General features: G+C 33.6%; 1 protein-coding gene across 1 annotated transcript; it reads right to left on the bottom strand.

The window, feature by feature from the left end:
• Window positions 1-12,375: 12,375 nt before the first annotated feature.
• LOC128860087 (mitochondrial uncoupling protein Bmcp) lies at window positions 12,376-16,762 on the bottom strand. The gene is made up of 6 exons (XM_054097339.1): window positions 16,406-16,762; window positions 15,825-15,972; window positions 14,060-14,479; window positions 13,928-13,988; window positions 13,744-13,845; window positions 12,376-13,634 (listed from the first exon to the last, which is right to left on the bottom strand). The coding sequence occupies exons 1-6, from the start codon at window positions 16,575-16,577 to the stop codon at window positions 13,518-13,520; spliced, it is 1,020 nt and encodes a 339-aa protein (XP_053953314.1). The 5' UTR covers window positions 16,578-16,762; the 3' UTR covers window positions 12,376-13,517.
• Window positions 16,763-23,590: the final 6,828 nt, after the last annotated feature.

Genomic DNA, 23,590 nt, shown 5'->3' with positions numbered 1-23,590 from the left:
AAAAGAGGTATGAAACCTAGACCCAGTACACTTAATATATTGACGGCTCGAAAATGATGGATGGAGTAGGTGCAGGGATTTATTGCGCAGAGCTGGACATCTGGCAGCCAATTAAGCTCCCTGACCATTGCAGTATTTTTCAAGCTGAAATCTTTGCGGTAGGAAAGGCTGCAGAAATAGCACTAGCAAGGACGTCGAGCAACTCCAACATAAATATGTACGTTGGCAGTCAAGCGGCAATAAAGGCAATAAACTCATATGAATTTTCGAATAAAATCGTTCTTAGGACCAGGAAAGCCATAGAGAGACTAGCCGCAGACAGACGGTTACACATCTGTTGGGTATCTGGACATAAGGGCATTGCAGGAAACGAAATTGTAGATGCGATTACCAAAAGCACTGTTTACATACAATATAATTCGAAAAAGAAAACGACATACTGAGACCTTTAAATACGATGACATACACAATAACATCGCTGCGGACATGAAAACATGGATAGACAGGAGGTGGAATAATCTGGCCATTTGTAAAACCGCGAAAATGATGTGAATACAGAATGCAGATAAATACGCCAGATTCTTACTAACCCTGTCTAGAAAGGAAAGAAAACCTATCGTAGGTATACGGCCAGGCCACAATTTGTTAGCGGCACTCGCATGCAAGATAGGAATTACAAACAAGGATAGCTGCAGATTTTGCAATGAACTGGAAAAGAGGGATATGCTGGAATACCTTCTATGTTCTTGCCCTGCGTTAGATAGAACCCGAATGAAATGTTTAGGAGCTCTACAATATGAAAGGTTAGAATGTCTCTCGGCCGCAGGCTCATTACAAGAAGCCTACTACAAGGAAACGTAAGGGCCAATCTCCATCTGGTATTACTAAGGACCAATAGGTCTATGTGATGGCTTTCAGTTAGCTAGGTCAACCTAACCTAACCTAAACCAAGGCGAATTCTTTCAATATGACGACACCAGAGCAGCTGATTTTGCGATTCTGTGTGTTTGTTGCTGCTTTAATTTTTCGTCTATATTCACAAAATCACTTTGGCAACAGCAAATACATGGAGAGGTGGTTGTTGCTTAAGTTATATCCTTAAAAAATTCCCCTTGGTATAAGTTATCAAACTGCAATAGAAAAAATTTATAAAAAAACAAAAAAAAAAACTAAAAAATAGTTATATACGAGTATGTTATACAGAGAAGGGGGGAATTAAACTTTTATACAGACGGCTCCAAGCTAGACGATAAGGTTGGCTACGGAGTTTTCTCGAAGGAATTAGGACTGGAACTATCCGTTCGACTACCAGACTACTGCAGCGTCTATCAGGCAGAGGTATTAGCTATAAAAGAAGTGGCTACATACCTAAATACGCACGCCCTAACAAAAACGATTATAAATATATTCTCGGATAGCCAGGCGGCCATCAAATCAATGAATGCGGCATTACTAAGATCGAAGGTTGCACAGGAATGCCGGGCAGCTCTAAATGATATTAGTGACGTATTCAAGGTCAGCCTTATTTGGGTTCCGGGACATAGAGATATTGAGGGAAACTGTAAAACAGATGAGCTAGCCAGAAAGGGTACCGCTCTCCAACTGCTGAGTGATAAAAGTACCATTGGAATACCCATGGTCACGAGTAAACTAATAATAAAAAACCACTTTATCCAAGAGGCCAATAGGTCATGGAGAAATGAAGATACGTGTCTAACAGCTAGGCTACTATGGCCGCAAATAAACAAGAAAAGAACAAAGGAATTGCTTAGTCTCTCAAGAGACAATATCTCGAAGGTCGTGGCTTGCTTAACCGGTCACTGGCTATTTGGCAGGCATTCCTCGAGGCTAGGAGTCTTCTCCCATGAATATTGCAGAAGTTGCAGAGATGAGGAAGAGGAAGAAACAGTTGAGCACTTCCTCTGCAATTGTCCAGCCCTAGCTAAAATCAGAGCAGGTTGTCTAGGTAAATACTTTTTTAATTCTCTTACAGAACTGTCTGGCGTGGGGTTGGCATCAATACTACGCTTCATAAGAGCCACGAAATGGTTCCACGAAGGAAGATAAACGAGGTTCCCGTGTAGCACAGTGGTATCACAACGGACCTGTAAGGTCTAAGTGAGTTGGTCGTGCAGACCGACTACCACCATAACCTAACCTAACCATGTTATACATAATATTAAAGCTATCGAAAAGAATATATGCATAGGCATATCTGTAAGCCACATAATTAACCATAGAAAATCATCTTATTTTATTGGAAAAAAAGAAACAAAATATTTGCACGAAAAACTATCTGCAATTGCATGCGCTCCATTAAGAATCCACACCCCTTTTTAGGCTACCATTACTTGTTGTGTTGTTACATACTCATGCAGCAGAATAAACATGTAAGTATGTTTGTGAGTGCCTTTAACCTATTTTTAGCACCTTAATGCTGCTACCTGGCACAGTTGAATTGGCAGCAAATCACAGAGTAGTCAAGATATGTATCAGGCACAAATTGGCAGCACAAATTAAATCAGACGCCATTGTGTCGCTTCACAGTCGAGTAAAATCAGTAAAACAACATAAATGACGTGTTTATTGGGTTGGTTTGTTGGTGCCCTCCAATACGTACTATAATTTCTTCGCAGTTTTGCAATAAATGCAAAACGAAAAAGAGCTGATGGAAGAAATACTAGAATTAAGCCTGCAAGAATTTCAAGCATTCCGTAAATTAATTTATACATTTACAACGGTTCTGTGTTTTACTCGTTTTGCTGCATTTTAATCGATCGTTTTCTTACGTATCATTTTAAAATAGTTTTATTCAATGTTGCATATGCCCACTTTACAGCCTCACTATTAGTGCTTTAGGATTGCAGTTCTTACAAATACCAGCGCAACTCACTTCAGATGGAAATCCTTAAACGCGATGAAACTGCAATTTGCGTACACAAATTTCATAAATATTTTTCAAAAACTTTTTTCAGCGCGCTCTATATATTACTAAGTTTTTATTTTATTTTTTATTTTTGACACTTTAGTGGATCTGCGCAATGTACAGCTTGCGACAAACGACAGTTTTGACTACTTTTCAAGGCGCAAATTACTAATTCCGAAAAAAATAATTTCATGAACAAAAATATACGTGCACACGTGCACACATACATATGTACATATATTCACATTTTTATACAACCACATTCACATACAATTTTTCAAAATATTATTAATGACCTTTTTGAGATGCAAGAAATAGCGACGTAAATTTAAATAAACAAAATTAATAAAAAAAAAAATCAGTGTACGCTTAAAACGTATAAAAATGAATAAGCTTACCTATAAAACATTTTTTTTAATCTGTCTAACATGACTTTGACACGACTTCGAAAAATACAGTAGCCGTTAGAGTATTTTCTTGTTAAATAATTAATTATGCTAGTGATTATAGACCGCAAAGAATCTGCATTCCTTTCCAAAAAAAAGTTGTACTTGATATACTGGTATAAAATATTTAATCAAGCAAGTGCTAAATTTCTTTCACATACACATATATATGTATTTAATGGGTGTTTCATTCAGTTTACCGACTTAGAATTTAAGGGGACCTGTATAATTTGGAATAAACAAATTTTTTTTTCATAAAATGTTAATTTTAAGTATTTCTTGTATTATAGATCGTCAACCGCGACGACTCTATTCTTGGCGTTCGAGCGCTGGGAGAGGTATAATTACGTTGTATTCAAACTTTAGACACGTTGTTTTCAAAACTATATTTTTCGAATTGGTGAACACGATAACTCGAAAAGTTATTGACCGATCTCCCTGAAATTTTGCACTCATGCACACATCTTTTTTATGATATTACTAAAATGAGAAGTAGCATGAAAAAGAAAAAGAGAATGCCGCTTCGTTAAATGAAAGAACAAAAGAGTGAATAGATAACTGTTGATACAGTTAGATTTTTTTTTTGTTTTTTGATGCATCATTTTTCGATTGACGGTTCATTCATTGGTCATTGAGAGTGAAAACGAGTTATTACGTAGAGTACCATTAAGGGCTTACATCGTAAAGTTTTGAAATAATCAGAATCTGTGAAATAAAATCAACCCTCAGCAGCATAATTGAAATAATTAAAATTAGAATAAAAGCATCTGAGATTTTCAAATTAAAACTGTGTTTATTAACCCGAATTCCATGTGGATGGGTCGTTCGTGTCCGGCCAATTCATTGAGAAATCATGAAGTTTTTATGTTTATGATAAAATATTATTAAAATAAAAATTTTGGAAAAAATATCTTCGGATATGTTTAGTTAAAGCTTAGAAAATACTTTATGAATTTTTTCTAATTTTCTGTTGGCGTTATATAGTAGAAATAAGCGCTGGGCGCCAATAACCCATCGACATGGGATTAATCCTTGTTAATGTGAACATCCTTGCTTTAGATTAATGACACCCATAGTCTTTATTCTCACGGTCGCTTTATTTTTCTGAAAGTCGTAGGCATTATTTTCCAAAATTTGTGCTCTCCTATACCCACAAAGCAATAATTAAAACAGAGTTTTCACCCTGTGTCGGCCATCTTGAACTACTTAATAAGTGCGGGATGTTCTCTTGGAAAAGTTTTTTTTTTCAGAGCAAATTCAAGTTAATTCATAATTAATTAAGTTTATTCATGCCCCGAAAGACAAGATGAAAAGAAAAGAGTAGGTTGCATCGTGCGGCACTTCATTGAAACTAGGCGAACAAATTTGCGTGACTCACCTCTCGGCAACGCTTTTCGAGATCAGGTTAGTTCGGTAGAGGGCGAAGTTGTCCAGTGATGTTTTTCCGATATCTATCGGAATTTTGCAAAGCTGGAAGGAAGCCGAGACGGCCCATCCTTTGATTAACGCTTCTACGCAAAGAAAGGAACAGAAAATCGCGTTTGGAGAAGTCAAAAATCAAGTCGATGCTCATTTAGTTTTACGATTCTAAGTGAATTGTCTACAAGGAGTTCGTGCAAACGGGTTAAACCGTCAATGCAATTTTCTATCTTGGTGTTTTGAAGCGTTTGTTGCATCGCTTCCGTCGAATTCGCCCTGAATATCGCGAAGACGGAAGGTGGCACTTATTGCATGATAATGCACCATCTCATCGGTCCACTCTTGTGACTGATTTTTTGACTAGAAATTGCATTTGAACCATCAATCACTCTCCGTATTCGCCTGATATGGCTCCCTGTGACTTCTATATATACAGGGTGGTCCAAATAAGACCTACTAAGGAACTTTTTCGTGGCAGAAATATAGTCGAAGGTTTGCCGCTATTAGAAAAAACGAGTTCTTCATTTTGGTCTCTCACCGAGATTCGAACCTACGTTCTCTCTGAATTACGAATGGTAGTCACGCACCAACCCGTTCGGCTACGGCGGCGCTGCGACTCTATATATTCGGAAAATTTCCATTTGAACATGAAAGCGAAAACGTTTTGCGTCCGTAGAGGCCAACCAAAAGGCTTGTACCGACATCCTGAAGGACATTCCGGTCAATGACCTGAAACACTCTTTCGAAAAGCTTTTAGATCGCGCAAAACAGTGTATCGAAGCCAGAGGGGACTATTTTGAATAAATAAACTCGAAGTTATTAGAACAAAGCTCCAGTCGTTTCTATTTCAGCTCAGTTTTGTTTATTTTGGATTTCACCTTGTAGTTAGCGGAAAATTTCATTAGGGGTCTTCTCAGACAAAAACACATAAAAGCAGCGTGCGATAACGGTCAAAAGTACACCATTCATTTGTTCCACCCACCCTGCCCCTATAATTTAGTTAAACATAAAACGAAACTCTCAAGGAAACCGCAAATTGCACTGCCACCAGTTGTTCGTTCAGAAAACCAGAAAAATGGCGAGAGATAATCCATCAAAATAGCACATATTTGGTTAAAAAAAAACCATAAAGATTAAATAAAAATATTTATTATATATAGTATATATATTATAATATTATTTTGCTCAAATTTTCAGCGCTGCTTTTGGACACACCAGTCTTCAGAAATTAGCAAAGTAATAAATATTTAGATACCACCAATTAAAAAATGCGAAAAAAGCGACACAAGAAATCAACAAAAAAGTATTTACTAAACGCAAAAATATATATGTGTGTGTGTATGGTAATTATGGCCACTCCACTATTTTGCTGGTAGGTATTCCCCAAACACCAGCCACCAGCCACAAGACACCTCTCACATTTTTCCATTTCTCCCTAACCACTCTTTGCATAGTTAATTTATTTACTAAGCGATTTTAGCATACAATTAGTAAGTAAATGTGACATTTCGCACTGTTTGATTAATAGTTAGCGTAAGTCTTGGGCGCCAGATCCCTGTGCGCTCCACAAAATCGAAATACTTGTGGATTTAGGCGCATCGTTGCGGTTTTACGATTGGGCGACCGCAATTTAATTTCTTTTCGATGCTGGGTTTTTTGAATTCTGCGTTTTTTCTAAGCAGGGAAACGATTTCAAAGCAGAAAAAAATAAAAAAAAAAACAAAAAATAAAAATAAAAATTTGTGGCGAAAACGCGCTATGCAAATTTGTCAAAAATACCTGGTTTAATTAATTTTTGAAAGATATATCGATTTGTATGTAACCATAAAACATCAAAAAAAGTGCAGAAAAATCTCACAAAATTATTTGTCTCATGACCAAAATTTGTGTTGGGAATTTCCTGAACTCACAGTTGGCGGGACTAATAAATGATTTAATTGATATCTGGGATCTTCGCTCTTTACGAGTTGTTATAAGTGTGGCGGGGAGTACAAACGCAATGAATGGAATGATAAATTAACCATATTAGCGTTACAGCTTCATTATCGAGTGCTTGTTGAAATTTTGTTTATGCGGGAAAATACCTACAATAGTTGGGAGCAGACCACAAAAGTTATGCATTTGTTGTTGTTCTTTTTTAGAAACTGAATTAAATTTCTAATGGTTGCTGTGTCTGGCTGTGAAATGAAGTAGGCTCTAAGAGTTGCTCAATATATTCTTAATAACGGGTGTTTTCTTAGAGTTGTAAACATTTTTCTTCGCGCGAAATACAAAACTTTCAATTGAAATTGCCAACATTTTGGCTTTATGGGCTGAAAATTTCTCGATATTTAATAGTCCAGCGTAAGTGCACTTGCTTGCCATCCCAGAGGTTGTGGGTTCGTATCCCACGTGAAGCACGGTCCACGCACTTTTCCATATTTACTTACTTTCCCTCTCTCTAATAATTTTCCATCACAAAAACATTTTCAGACCCACTCCTCAAGCCCAAACTTATCCTTTCCATCCTATGGCGACGCTATAACTATTATTTATGTTTGGACATAGGTCCTTGCGACGTCTACTACAGCTGCCATGTAAAGGAACACATTTCGGTGTCGGATTTATTGTGGGGAGAAACTTCGTCGCCAAGTACTATCGTTCACTTCGATGGACGAGCTCTTCGCAATAATCCACATCAAAGCCCGATTTTTTAACATCTCGCTCATTTGCGCCCACGCGCCGACGGAAGAGAAGGACGATGAAACTAGAGATGCCTTCTATGAGCGTCTGGAACGTTCCTATGCTTGGTGACTTCAACGCCAGGGAGAGAATTTTTAGTCCCACAGTCGGAAAATTCAGCCTGCACAACGAAACATCCGGTAACTGACAGAGGCTGATCGACTTCGCCGGGGCCCGAAACATGGTAGTCTGCAGCATCAAATTCCAGCATAAAAAGATTCACCAAGCCACCTGGCTGTCTCCTGATCGAAAAACACGAAACCAGATCGATCATGTTGTGATAGATGGAAGACACACTTCTAGTGTTTTAGATGTACGTACGATCCGAGGACCCAACATCGACTCAGATTACCTTGTTGCAGCCAAACTACGCACACGCCTCTGTACAGCAAAAAACGTACATCTACCTACACAAAGAATGTTTAATATCGAAAAGGTGCAATCACAACAGACAGCCAGAAGACTCGCCACTCGACTCTCACTCCTGCTCCCAGAGAGTACTGCCCAACAAACCGACATGCACGAGCAATGGAGCAACATTTCTCGTTCTCTACGTACCGCCGCCGAAGAAGAATTATGAGAATTAAGACTAGTTGCCAATCCGCATTAGTTGCACTTTATCCCCGACATAATTCCGGTTTAAGTCGTTAATCCCGATTAACGCAGCAGTTCGTCTAGGCTATAACATAGCATTGGCAGTTAAAGCAAAAACACAACGACGAATATTTTAAACTCTCCTGTGAGTGAACTGTTTGGAATTTCGTAGTCAAGGCAACAAAACAGCCAACTGAGACCCTAATCTCAGCTGTGCTGCTAGTTAGCTGAATACTTGTGCACAGCAAAGCAAAGTCACAGAAGTTTTGAAAAGAAGAATTGCATTCGCAGCACATCAATAGTAGATATTTTTTAAGAAAACAAAACAAACAAAAAATATATATATAATAGATAATTACCATTTTCGAGTAAAAAACATTTTTTTTTTAATATAATATAGTATTGTAGAATAATTAAATTTTGATTTTGGAAAATTAAATAAAAAAAAAAAAAAGAAAAATAATATAAAATGAAATAAAAAAATCGAATTATATCAAAAATAATAAAATAAAACAAAATGAACTAAGAAAATTTAATAAAAAAAACATATAATAATTAATATTTTTGAGTAACACGAAAGAGTTTTCTTTAACATGAAATATTTTAATTGAAAACTGATTTTTTTAAATAAAAAAAACATAAATAAAACAAGAAAAATCAAATAAAATGCTGTAAAGTGAAATTAAATAAAATCGAAGTAAATAAAAAAATAAATAAAACTAGAGGTATAATACTTTGTAATAATAAAAAATAAATGAATTTGGATAAAATGAAATAAAAGAAAAGAAAAGAAAACACAAATTAAAATTGAAGAAAAAAAAATAAAATCGAATATAAAAAGAATTCAATAAAACAAACTATAATAAGAAAATTTATAAACAAAAACCATATGAAATAATACATAAAAATTATTATTTTTATACTTAAAAAGAATTCTAAAAAGTATTACTTTAAAAACAAATTATAAAAATTGTTTTTATACATATTTAAAAAAAAAATTTATTTTTATGTTTTTTTTTAGTATAAAAAAAATAAGTTCGTAATGAAATAATTAAATTTTGTGTGAAATTTTGTAATGAAATATATAATAGATAAAAAGTATTATTTTTATACTTAAAAAAATTATTATTTTTATATTTGTCAAAAATTATTTTTTGTTTTTGTACTAAAAAAAAATTTTGTAATCAAATGATTAAATTTTCTGTGAATTTTTTTATACTTTTTTATTTATATAAAAATTCTTTTTTTTATATTTTTTAAAAATTATTATTTTAGTATCTTTCGAAAATTATTTTTTTTTTTTATTTTTCAATAATAATAATTATTATTATTATGTTTTTTTAGTATAAAAAAAATAAGTTTGTAATGAAATAATTAAATTTTGTGTGAAATTTTGTAATGAAATATATAATAGATAAAAAGTATTATTTTTATACTTAAAAAATTATTATTTTTATATTTGTCAAAAATTATTTTTTGTTTTTGTACTAAAAAAAATTTTGTAATCAAATGATTAAATTTTCTGTGAATTTTTTTATACTTTTTTTATTTATATACAAATTTTTTTTTTATATTTTTTAAAAATTATTATTTTAGTATCTTTCGAAAATTATTTTTTTTTTTTATTTTTCAATAATAATAATTATTATTATTATGTTTTTTTAGTATAAAAAAAATAAGTTTGTAATGAAATAATTAAATTTTGTGTGAAATTTTGTAATGAAATATATAATAGATAAAAAGTATTATTTTTATACTTAAAAAATTATTATTTTTATATTTGTCAAAAATTATTTTTTGTTTTTGTACTAAAAAAAAATTTTGTAATCAAATGATTAAATTTTCTGTGAATTTTTTTATACTTTTTTTATTTATATACAAATTTTTTTTTTATATGTTTTAAAAATTATTATTTTAGTATCTTTCAAAAATTTTTTTTTTTTTATATTTTTCAATAATAATAATTATTATTATTATGTTTTTTTGAGTATAAAAATAATAATTTTGTAATGAAATAATTAAATTTTAATTATTCGTATGCCTGAAATATGCGTAGTTTCTTGCACCTATTTAGAAGCATTTTATTAAAGAGGCAAGAATTACAGAAAATCTTCGTCGTGTCAGCGAAGCCCCTTTTATTTTCGTTTTTTTGCATGAAAAGAAAGAAAACACAGATGTAACTTATTCATGAAGCTTTTTTTATATTTTTTATAGCAATTTGCTCTAGTGCATTTTTTTTTTTAATTAACAAAGAGCAACAGTGTTCGTGGAATCGACGAATATGAGACCCCCCTCCCCCGGTCAGGTTTAAACCTTTGCTTTCAGTTTAAATTTCAAAGTCTGAACTATTTCACAATACAAATATGTCCTAAAGAATTACTTAACATTTATTTGTAACCTTCATTTTTTTTACATAACTACACCGCTTCATTTATACAAATTATGGCCCCTATTATGAGTTGGATTCGATCTTCGATATTCGTTGGTTGTCGAAGATAGAAAATCGAATGTCAATTTGGTATTATGAGCGGTGCAACCTTGTCGAAAATTTCGTTGCATACCGAATTTAGAGTCGAATGCAATTTTGCTATCGATTGTGTAGCGTATTGTGGGAAAAGTTGTTAAAATGTAAGTTGTTTGCGACTATTCATTGTTTTATAGTAACCAAATAATAAAAATATACTAACTTTGTTAATTCGCAATTCGCAAAAGGGATTTGCACCCCAAAGTTCAAGCAGCAAAAAAATGGGAGGAATTTACAACGGAGCTGAATTGCTTAGGACCACCAGTTAGAACGGCAGCAAAATGGATTAAGGTTAATAATGGTTTTTTTTGTGATGTTTATAGAAATACATTTTTATTTTCCCTTGGCAGGTATGGGCTGAAATACGTAGAGGAACTAAAATACATATTTTTTTTGAATGACGAATAATTGAATAAAGAAAATTTATAACAAAAATAAAACAGAAACTGTGGCGTAAAGGTTTCTAATATATTTAATACTTTTTAGATTTTTCTATAATATTCTAAGAATTTCATTTCTTATGTTTTCTGCTTCTCCGTTATTTGACTCCACTTCAATATCTTCAGCTTCATCGTTGAGGGTCTCATCGGATAACTCTTCATCCGTAAGTTGAACATTATAAAACAAGCAAATGTTGTGCAAAGCTGCACACAAATTAATAATTTGTGTTGCTTTTTTTGGAGAATAGTGAAGAGCTCTTGGCACGGGTGCACTGCTGCAACTGGTTTTCTGTACTGGACAGTAGGTTCATAAACGCCTCTTTAGATAATCTAAAGATCTTTAAAAAACTCTAAGGAAATTTCTGTAATATTAAGTACGTCAACACATTTTGAAAATACTAAACTTGCTCAGTGGAAGCCATTTCTAGGGGGTTGAATGCGACCCTCAGCTGTTTTCTACTTCGAGCTAGTTCCACTAATCTTTCATCGTCTGATGAATCGTCGAACCACAACTCCGTTGTACTCATTTTCACAAAAATACTTTTTTTAACTTTTAAAAATATTGTTAGCAAAGAATTTCAACACAATCGGTTTTTCTTTTACTTAGATTTGCTGTATCAGCTGAGAAAAAATTATCTATTGTAAATGGGTCGAGCGATCGAAATTCACAATAGTCCTATTCTTCAACGAATGAGCACCATAATACCAAATGAAAATTCGTTCGATCAGCACTTTCGACTATAGTCGAAGATCGAATGTTGCTCATAATAAGGGCCTATATTCCGTTCACTTTTAATTAAAAAAAAAAAATGAATGGTAGCCAGTTTGCGCCTAAATGCAGTAATATTAGCAGGCATCCGCTACTTGAAAAGCTTCCGCCGAAGACAAATTCCAACCAGTCTCCATTGCCTGCTTTTAGGCTGCACTACTTTAATTGCAAATATTTATGCTGTACTATAAATGGTTTTAATTATTTCCTAGAGTTTTTCGTGTAGATGTGAATAAAAGTTATTTCAGGATAAGACACCGCAAAATTGAGAGATACAAGATTTTTTACGGTTTCAAAATTATTAAAGCTGTTTATTTCGTAAAGCTGTTATAGACTATATAGCAGGGTTGGGCCCAGTGCACTAAAATACTTAATGCAATAAGCGGTTAGTTAAAACATTGCAAAAGTGAAGATTTAGTGATAATGAATCGCTTATTTTAACTACCACTAAAAATTATTGCAATTTAGAGGTAGCGCAAAATGCTTAACCCTGCTTTATACTGACATCGTTTTTCCATCTGCAAGAAAACTTCCGGTTTTCGTTGGCAGAGTATGCCAATAATAGCTATATTTTTGTTAGTCTTTAAAAAAAATTATAGTTCATTTACTTTAGTTTTAGCAGGTTCACAAAAGTGAAACAAAGTGGCAAACAGTTTTTAGAGCTTAGAAAATAAATGTAAAGTTAAAGTAGTTTCCAAACAGCGTCAGCCAAAATGAGCGTAAATACAAGTACAACAATCGATCTTTGCTAATTTAGTAGTTAAACAAAAGTACAATAAATGTGTGTCCCTTGTTTTGTGTTTTTTTAGAAACAATAAAATGCTTTCATTAAATTTTATAAATGTAGTTTTACAGCATAATTTTAAAATGCCAACAATTACATAACTCTCGCTCACAAAAGAGCTATAGAATTTTAAAAAGGCAAAAGATCTATAATACAAGTAAATACAAATAAAAATCTTTTTCAGTAAGCCGTAATACAATTCTAAAATGCAAGATATGCGATAATACATTTTGTAGTTGAATTTTAAATTATATGAACTCAAATAGTTTAGTTGACTCGTCTGTTAAAGTGCAAATCATATACACATATATATATATACATTTGTGTGTATTACATTTTCATAATATTTTATCTACTTAACGTTATATAAAAATATACTATTTTTTTCGTATAACATTTTAGTGCAGCAGAAATGTAAATTGAAAATTATAGCTTATTGCTAGTTTAACAAATAGTTAACAATGGTTCGCGCAAAATTGCAATATTTGTGCACAGCAACAAAATTATTATGCTACCATTTTTACAACGAGCTAGTAATTAGTTATAGCAATTGCCTAGTTAGTAACCCTAGTCACATATCAAAGTACAAATTACAAGTCTTTGTCAAACTAACTAATGTGTTTCGTCTACACAGCGCATTTACATACATATCGATGTTACTAAAATTTCCTTTTCAACATTTTATAGTTTTTAAGTTTATATTAATTTCGTGTTAATATTTACTTGTGTGTCTCACTTCAATATATAAATAATTTGCTCATACACGCTTACATGCTAAAATCTGCTATTTGGCTTCATATGTTCAACACAAATTGTGCATTATGTTTTCGTTTTATGTAATAACTGAGTCTTTTCAAATGCGGCTTGTACTACTCATGGTGGTGATCAAATGGTTTAGAGTTTCTTGAGTTGTTCGTAGGTAATGAAAAATATGATATTCCACGGTCCCATGCGCACCCATGTGGGTATAAATCCCTTGTAGAGCGCTAATATACCTTCATTGCGTACAGTCTGAATGTGCGCGTGTGTATAAATGTAATGCAAATACAAAACAATTGAAAAAGAGATTTTATTATGTTATGTTAACAGTGAACCACACCGCGGCGTGTTTGGTACTCACTTGCACCGCACAATCGAAACTGCCTTTGTATAGTTTTTGCGTGCTCGTCGCCACCGCCATGCCATCTGCAACCGTTAAGTGTCTTTGATTCATCAGGCGGGTCTGCAATATGCAAAACAAATATACATTGCAATTGCTTAGCTGTGCAGTTTACAAAATAAAATAAATATAACTAAATGCATACCCTTATCACATCTATGGGTGTCGAAGCAATCGCGCTGCCCAAACTGGCTGTAAAGCTGGAGCTGCAATTGGTAAACAAGAAATAGTTGAAATATAAGAGCAACCATTTTTCTTCAAACTATAGCACACTCACATAAAATGATTCGCCACATGATCGCCAAATTCATGCATCAGCTGCATTTTGCAGAAATCATAAACAGGCAACTCCACTGAGGCAATAACAACGGCACGTTGCGCGGTTGGTCCGACGCCACACCATAGGCCACGCACACCCTCATACCGATAGATTTCCAGGAATGAGCCAAGCAAACCATGCTTATGGGTACCCTTCCCGTGCACTTGCATGCGCACTTTCAACACATCGGTGGGATTGGCGATGGCCGAGGAGACTGCACCGCCTGTTGCCGCACACAATATATTCGCCCAAACGCGCTCAGCGCCGGTGTCACGATCAACCAGTAAACCATAATCATTAGCGTACTTTTTCAGTGTGTAATAAGTGCCGAATTTAATGGTGCCATAAGTAGCCTGACGCAGTACAGCAGGCCGGATGCTGTTAATGACAGAAGAAATGATTAGTTTATTTAAATGTATGATTAATGTCAGCATAAATTATTAGAAACAATTTATTGAATTGATAGTTTTTGAAAATTTTAGCAACTTGTTCACAAAATTGCTGCTGTTGTTGTAGCAGTAACTTTGCCCTGTCAGTATAGTGTAATCCCCGGTCGTGTTCGCCTAGCTTATCTAACGATAGGCCCAGGGAACTTGCTGTTTCGACAGGTTGGGTCCAGAGGGAGAGGGGTGTTAGATTAGTGGGTTTGATGGGCATGTGAAAAGGCGGTTAGTGTCGTGCGGCTTCCTTCACAGGCCGGACATATGTTTAGTATGTCGGGGTCGATTCTGGATAGGTAGGAGTTTAACCTGCTACAGTATCCAGAACGTAATTGTGCCCATACAAAATTTTTGTTCTTCTATCTCACCAAAGCCACAAAGCTGAAAATGAGTGAGTCTTTGTATTTATTATACATTTGATTTTATTATGAATGGTTGCAATTAGCGGCGCAACCAAACCTCCCATGCGATAGGTGCGCTGATTTATGAAGGCGATAATAGAAATTAGCAACCGCTTGGGCAGCGATAACAGATAAATCAGTATAATGAGTAGCTGTGTAAATCAATTTTATTGCTTAAAACGTGCTTGTTTGTAATCGAAAATTAATCTCGCCGTAATTACTTGCAAATGGGCATATGAAAATATGAAAAAAGATAAGATACAAATAATTTGAATGCATTAATTTATTAAGGCTCATAACTTTCGTTATCTCTACGGGCATTTTCCACATTAATGGCTGGAATGCGAGTATTATGAGTAATGAGCGGCTGCTCTCATGATTAATGTAACACGTGACACATGCTTTGCAAGCCTTATCTCAAGTGCTTAATGCCCTCAAATGGCTTATTGTTAGATTACCGTTTTACGCATCTTACAGTCATATTATTTATAAAAAGCCAAAAGCCAATGAGAATTGAAAACATTTAATCGCTTTAAGCATAGACTGGCATAATTTTACCCGCTGCGTTATCAACTGTGAAGTATTCATTAGGTAAACAAAAATACCCGCATGTGTTTATACTTATTAAAAAAGAGTTGAAACAATAAATAGCCACACAACAAAAAAATGTATAATGCAAATACATCGCAACTGCAAACGGAGTATTTACTTTAGAAGAGGCTGATTTGCGTTTTGCTATTGTACATTCTCAAGTACAAAAACTTGATTTCATACATTCAAATTTTGTCCACAAACATATTTACATATGTGTGTATATGTATACAAGTTGATAAAAATTAATCCATACTTTCTATGCACGCTCACGAATGTACATGTACTTACCCCGAGTAGAGTGCACGTAATCCCTCTTCTTTTGAGATTTTTATGAAGGCATCGGTCATGCCACGATATCGCAGTTGCGAAAATGTTTGATCAATTTTTTGACCTTGAATTTGGAGGCGCGTTTTGGTAGTGTCAATCGGAAAAGTACCTATAGGATGTAGTGAGAGAAAAATATTTGAAACAAATATGACTTATTTTGAAGTAAGTATTCACAAGCATATAAATGTATAAATAGCACAAATGAACAGAACACAAATAAGCACGAGATAAGCGGTGTGTCGCTCAATTATTCTAGCAACAACGTCAATTATCGTCGCGCAAAATTACAAAATCAACTACCTACACCATTGCCATCCTGCAATGCTTGTTTACACACTTGTATGTAACTTGAAGATGTTCACTATGCACATGTAAATAAACACAGCACGATGAGCAGTACTAAACTGGAATAAACAGGTACACAACCAACTGTGCACAACTGCATACTCCTTGGCTATTGACTGTTTATTTACAATTACCTGTGGTTCTAAAACACCCCAGCGCGATGCTAATGCATTGAAGCGACAATTTTCTGCACTTACCAAATTCAGCTGTTATTGATGCTATCCCACCATAAACGAATGGCTTCCAGTCCTTTACCTCATTCATAGGCACTTGCTGCTTCAGTCGTGACTGTGTTTGTTGTTGTTGCTGCTGAAGGTGATGGGGTTGCGGCTGTTGAAAATCCGTCGTCGCTGTCCCTACACCTTGCATTACACTTGTCGTATATTATTTTCTATTTTATTAATATTTAGCTCCGCTTATATCGCCGCTTTGTTTCCATTTATAAATAACCACTGAGCACGTTCGCAAATTTTCAATACCTATACGGTTAAAATATTTTCGCAAATATTCTTTTCAGTCCGTTCATTCACGGAAAATACCATCAGCTGGTTATAGTGTGGTATGTTCACTGAGTAGCTATTGCATAGGGTTGCATTTAGGTCTATGAATTAGAATGTAATATGCCAGTTTTATGTGAATGAAAATTTGACAATACGTTTAAAAATAACTTTTTATATAGGTTTTATATAAATGAGAGTTTGCTTAAATATTACTAAGGTTATATAAAAAAATACACATACACATATGCTGTAATTTAGGAACTATTTTTCAATGCAAGTCAACTCTTCTTTCAAACGAAACAAAGTTCTAATGAGGATTTATATATATATGTATTTAATTGTCGCGTACACCCTTTTTGGATGTTTGGCCGGGCTCCTCCTCCTATTTGTGGTGTGGGTCTTGATGTTGTTTCACAAATAGAGAATGAGAAATTATACAAGGTTAAATTCGTGTTAAGAATTCACAACATTTATACTAGTTCTTTTCAACGTGTTCTGATTTTGAATACTTTTTAAACGTTGCTCGCTCCTTATTTTCACTATGAGAAAATTTTAAACCAAGGCCAATCAAGACAGGTAATAGCAGTAATACAAAAACAAAATTCACAATTTTTTCTGCAATCTGGTGGTTTAAGTGTCCAAATTTCAATCTGATTGTACAAAAAAAAATAATAATAATAATATAATACCACATACATCTTGATATGTTTTGACGTGATAACGTCTTATAATTCGATTTAGCCGGCTGCACGCACGAAAAAATGTGTCGTTACCTTGCTCATTTGTCGTTACCTTGCTCATTTGTCGTTACCTTGCTCATTGTCGTTACTTTGAATGAACTGCAAGCGCGGAACGAATGACAAAGCAAACAGAGCAAACGAACGGCAACGTTCGACATCTTGCTCTCTCCTACTTAAGTGAGCGTATATATGTATGTATATGCGCATATGTACATATATAAATTCACATATTTGTATTTGCATATGCCTTCTTATTGATTATTATTAATTTGATTTACTTGAATAATTTAAAATAAAACCGAGTTTGTTAATAATACCTGTTGTCTTAATGTTATTATTATTAATTTTTTTATTATATATGAAGGAAAAAATGTATGGTAATATTTACCACATACCTTATAAGATATGTTGTATACTAATATATGTATACATATATGTACATATACAATTTCGCGCAATTCTCAAAAAGAACAAATCTATATGTAAAGATGCATACAAATCATATGGACATATCAAATATACGAATCTATTCCGTACGCAAGCAAATGTAAGCTAAGTGCTTGAACTGCAAGCGAGAGCGCGGAACGAACGACAAAGAGCACAATCGGCCCCCGCGTTCGGCAATGTTCGACATCTGGCTCTGTCCTACTTGAGTAAGCATATATATGTATGTATATGTATGTATATGCGCATTTGTATATAAATTCACATACTTGTATTTGCATATGCCTTCTTGCTGTGTGCATGGTAATGAACCATTTCTCTGTTGAGAATAGGACGATGATAGGAAAAATAGGAAATGAAAGGGAGTGTTTCGAGTGTAAAGTGTCTTGAAAAAGGCAAATCGATGATGGTGCCTCTTAGTGTTGTTGACTTATTAACGTTTGAAGCATAATCGAAATTGAAGATATCTTTCATGAATTTGATAAATGTTTCGTCATTTTTCACGTTTGTGTAAATGTAACTTGACCTATTCCATTGCAATTCCATTTACCTCCTCCTCTATATCCATACAAAATATCTATCAAACAAATAAAATTAAAATTTTGTTTTGAAAATTGCTACCCTTACATCAGTATTTTCTTATGACGTTGTCACGTTAAACTATCGTCAGTAAACCGACTTTACAGACAACCTCTTTTTTCATTTCATTTCGCCCCATAGCTGTCAAGACTTGTCCTCCAGAGCAATTTTCTATCTATTGATATTTACTTACTTAGCTACAATCGATGGCCGTTTTTGCTCACTACTAAAATGTTGACGGCGGTTAAAACACCAAAGACAGTCATGTCAGTATGTCGATGTCGGCGTAAAGTTCGTGGTTACATCTTATTCTATATGCATCATTCACTCGAAAAAGTTGCACTGACTGCTCGCATCTACCTTTCCACGTCCCAACCAATCACATATGAAACGAATAGTTTTATTTTTAAATATTTTTTTGGTATATTTTTCACAATTCTTTATTGTTGTTTATTTATGTCTGTGTGTTGTTTGTGTTGTTTTATTTCATTTTAATAGTATTCAGTTTATATCGTTTTTAATATTCATTGTTACTTCAATTGGTACTTATACATTTAACAGCAATTCAACACAAAGCTAAGCAATTCATTTTTATTTGTTCTTCATTTCTATTCTCTTTTTGTTGTTGTTTCAGTTAATCCATCCACTCAAATGCATATCTCAATTACATATCTATGCTTTATAACTGCTCTTCAAATACAATACAATTCAATTTAATTTGTTTACTTTTATATTTTATTTTCATTAATAATATTTATTTAATTTATCATATTCAACTGTATGTATACGATTCTTTATAATAATTAGCGCGCATACAATAAAAATTCCTTACATTTTTGTGTTTACCCTTACCCTTACAAATGTTAAAAATTAACAGTTAATTAATTAACTTTTCACTATGCTGCGGTTTCCTATATAATTTCTTAATATCAGTGCTTGCTAGTCCTTTGCCAACTACCAACTACCAACGGCGATCTGCCTTATCGACTTGTGCGCGCCTATTTTTCTACTACATATTATTCAACTACACTAGCGCGCATAAGTTGTGCATCCAACTACCTTATCACTTAGCTGTCTTAGCTTAAAAACTAACAAATATGTATGCATGAGTACTTGCTAACGCTACAAACATACACACATCTGTAATCTTGAAATATGCATGCATGTGTAACCATGTGATTATTACTTTTTGCCCCGCCTATAACTTTTTATCGCAAATAATACGTAGTATTGATACGCACTTTGTTTACGATATTTAGTTTTTTTCAATTCTTGCATGTATTTAGTTGAAATAATACTTTTTTACTTTAATTCTTAAATCAGTTTACTAAAATTAATATTTTTTTTTATTAAATTTGTTAAAATTGTACAAATACTTCTTTTATTTTTCTATTGTACACTCTTACACTGTAATTTTACTTACTTTTTTTTGTTTTTTGAAAGAATTCACTAATTAAATTTAGATATAATCATAGGTTTTTAATTAAAAAACAAAATAAATGCAATTAATCGCTTTTTCTCAGTAAACGCTACATCACTGTTTGAGTCGACTGACGCACACATTTTGCGCTTACTTGCAGCCACTTACATCATCTACCAACTTCATGCCTTATGCTGCTAGTTCAGTACAATAAATTTATTAGAGTTAATTTTCTAGCCGCAACTCAATGCCATTTATTTGCCATTTTCCGTTCCACTCGTTCAAGAAACGTGACTTTTGCTTTCATTTTTTTTCCACTTGTTTACGTGTACGTTTCACATTTCATTTTTAACTGGAGATGCCTTTTTTTCATACATTTTTTCATAGTTCGCCTAATTATTTGTCTAAATATAATATATGTAAGAGGGCAAATACACAGAAGGTAATTTTTTTCGGTAATATAATATTTTGAAATTTTTTTCACATTCATTATTTTCTGCAATTGGTACGTTGATATTTCTTTGGTAGTAGCAGCCATCTCAAAAACTACTTTCATTTAGTTCGTTTTTATTAATTTTTTCATTTCTTAATTTGGTAATCTTAATCATGAAATAAATGATTCAACGATTACAGATGGAAAAAAATGTATTATAGAAAGCTGAGTAGAAAAAATGGAGCCACTGTGATTAATAGGATTTTAAGCAATTTTAATTTCTTTAGCTGTAGTGTAAGAACATACAGATAGTTTTCTTTATCCCTACTTAAATAAAATTTCTAATCTGTATAATTAAAAGTTTTTTTACGAGCTGGAAATAAGTTTTCAAAGGCAAAAAGTAGAAAAAATCGCCGTTTTTTAGTCTTTCACATCACATCTTTCAAGCGAATTTTACTGAGCTAAAACATTTAACTGAAATTAAGGTAAGATGCATCTTACTTTGACAAAAACAAGAAAAATATATAAAAAAAAGACGAAGTTCAACTGTAAAAATTTATTTTATTATAACAGATTATTTTTATATTAATAATTGATCAGTTTTTTCGGCAGTTTTCTTTTTTTACGAATGCGATATTCTGGAAAACGAATGACATGGCGATTGCGCGGAAGAAAAAAATAGAAATAATAAATTATTTTAAATATAAAAATTGATTGCTTTCATTTCTTTCAAAAATGAAATTCGAATATCAAAATCAGTTGTTGAGAAATTCAAGAAATTTGTTTATTTTAAACCATGAGTTTAAAAAATCAAACACTTTAACTAAATATCATTGCCACAGAATTTTTTTGACGCCTAAAAATCGCACATGTAAATAATAAAGTTTGCTTTGAAAAATTAACTTGCCTTTATACTGCGTTTACACTGGCGTAATTAAACATCTTTTTTGATTTTTTTTTGGGTATCGAATGGAAAGCATTAAAAGAAATATCGTATTTTCCGCAGATACTAAAAATATAAATTAAATTATATTTTTTTAAGAAAAAAATATTATAATAATAATTCGAATTTACGGGAATATTTTAAGATCGCTGATTTCTTCAAACCCTAAAGGAAGGCGAATAAGTTAGAAGTCTACGTATGAGTTTTTTTTTGTTTTTTGTCAGGACAGACTAGCAAGTACAGTATTCAGACACAATTAAGCCCATTGTACTGCACTACGTATAAATCCCGTTTTTCAATTATGAGTTGAGAGTTAAGCACGAAAACGTAGATAATCTACTTATTTGTGCACCTATTTTAAGAATAGCAATCTTTGTCAATGTATTAAGCCCATAGAAAACACGCCTTCCATCCAACTTTATAATACCATGTGCTCATATATGCACTTTCTCATTACGTAACTAAAAAAGCGGACTAGCCATACAACGTAACATACTATACAACTTTACGACGACATAGACATAGCGCAGCGAATAAAGATCCAATGGATACAAACGCTCCGGCTCTGAAAGTATTCGATGCGGTACCAGCTGGTGGTAGCAGAGGAAGAGGAAGACCTCCTCTGCGTTGGAAAGATCAGATCCTTCTCCACCTTGGCTTCACTTGGTGTGTCCAATTGGCGCCGGTTAAACTCGGCCAAAATCGCGTAAGCGGTTATCGCACAAATTAAGAAGAAGAAGAAGCCATAAAAAATTGCTACTTTGGTAATCCAAGTTTAAGAATTAATCTTAGATTATAACTACAACTTGGAGTGTGCAACTCTGTATTATAGATTATTTTTGTGTGAAGTTGGGGAGAAACTTTAGTAAATAAATTTGCGAAGTAAAGAGATCCAGTTGTATTTACTGCACAAATTTAGTAAGAGGTTAGCAAAGATTTCAGAAAGGTTAACAAATATATTTCTAATAAAATAATTATTAACAACTTCGCATTTCTGACAAATTCTTACTACTCGCGCAATTGCGAAATGAATTACAGCGTTTCTTTGGCTTTCTTCGGACATATGTATGTATGCCGGATATCATATTCCAAAAATAAATTCCGTGAAATTATCACCAGATTACAATAAAAAATAAATTCATTTCAACAATATTTCGGCCGCCGTAGCCGAATGGGTTGGTGCGTGATTACCATTCGGAATTCACAGAGAGGTCGTTGGTTCGAATCTCGGTGAAAGCAAAATGAATAAAAAACATTTTTCTAATAGCGGTCGCCCCTCGGCAGGCAATGGCAAACCTCCGAGTGTATTTCTGCCATGAAAAAGCTCCTCATAAAAATATCTGCCGTTTGGAGTCGGCTTGAAACTGTAGGTCCCTCCATTTGTGGAACAACATCAAGACGCACACCACAAATAGGAGGAGGAGCTCGGCCAAACACCTAACAGAAGTGTACGCGCCAATTATTTATTTATTTTATTATCATTTTAAGTTCTCAAGCTTTTAAAAGAAAACACCCGGTGTAACAGATAACTGTCAAGGTTGCATTTAACCCTCTGTTATGCACCTGGGTCTGGCCAGACGGGCTTTTTTGATTTTGGACGTGAATTGAACATATTTCTATTATAGCTAACAACTTCAGCCTCCAGGTAGGTGGATGAGACGGCGGACCACTTTCCGGGTGCCCAACCGAAAGATTTAAACAAAGTGTCCAATGGAGGGCTAATTAGTTTTTAATCTGATTGTGTAAACGGGTAAATTCATTTTCGAAATCAGTGAATGTGAACATACTATTAGCCAAGGAATCTGCGAATTGTATTCATATGGTGAATTTTGGTGAGCGCTTCCCAAATACACATGTAAATATTTTAAATTTAATTTAAATAAATTTCAGAAAGCAAACGCGTACATATTTATTTAAAAACAAAAAAAAAAAAAACAATCATACTAGTTACTATGAGACCACTTTCGGGAGGCGTGTGTTCTGGGTAGGCAATTGAAGGATGATGCATTTATAGTTTTACTGAGTCCAAACCTTTGCTGAACCAGGCTTGAACTATGTCCCAATGTTCTCTTTTAGAGAGACTTAGACTCTGATATTAGAGGGCGTCCTTATGCTCAGCACTTTAACTGCAGACGCCTTGCCACATGCCTTAAAATTTTGTGTAGTGAAAAGTCAAGAAAAAATCACAATCTTTTTTGGATGGATGTTAGTTCGTAAACTTCTCGGTGAAAGGTAAGTAGATAAGATGATAGAAAGTAGATAAGTAGATGAGTTCGAGAAACTAATGGGTAAAAAGTTAGAGTTCTGGAACATCGAGCTCGAA

This window comes from Anastrepha ludens, chromosome 4, assembly GCF_028408465.1.
Source record: "Anastrepha ludens isolate Willacy chromosome 4, idAnaLude1.1, whole genome shotgun sequence".
Lineage (NCBI taxonomy): Eukaryota > Metazoa > Arthropoda > Insecta > Diptera > Tephritidae > Anastrepha > Anastrepha ludens.
The sequence above is the reverse complement of the archived record's forward strand: the minus strand, read 5'-3'. Positions and strand labels throughout refer to the sequence as shown.

Coding starts and splice junctions, on each gene's coding strand:
- LOC128860087 (XM_054097339.1), bottom strand. CDS start 16,577: ATGCAAGGTGTAGGGACAGCGACGACGGATTTTCAACAGCCGCAACCC. Junction 14,480..15,824: donor TTACGTGCACTCTACTCGGG/GTAAGTACATGT, acceptor TGTCATTAACAG/CATCCGGCCTGCTGTACTGC. Junction 13,989..14,059: donor CATGTGGCGAATCATTTTAT/GTGAGTGTGCTA, acceptor TACCAATTGCAG/CTCCAGCTTTACAGCCAGTT.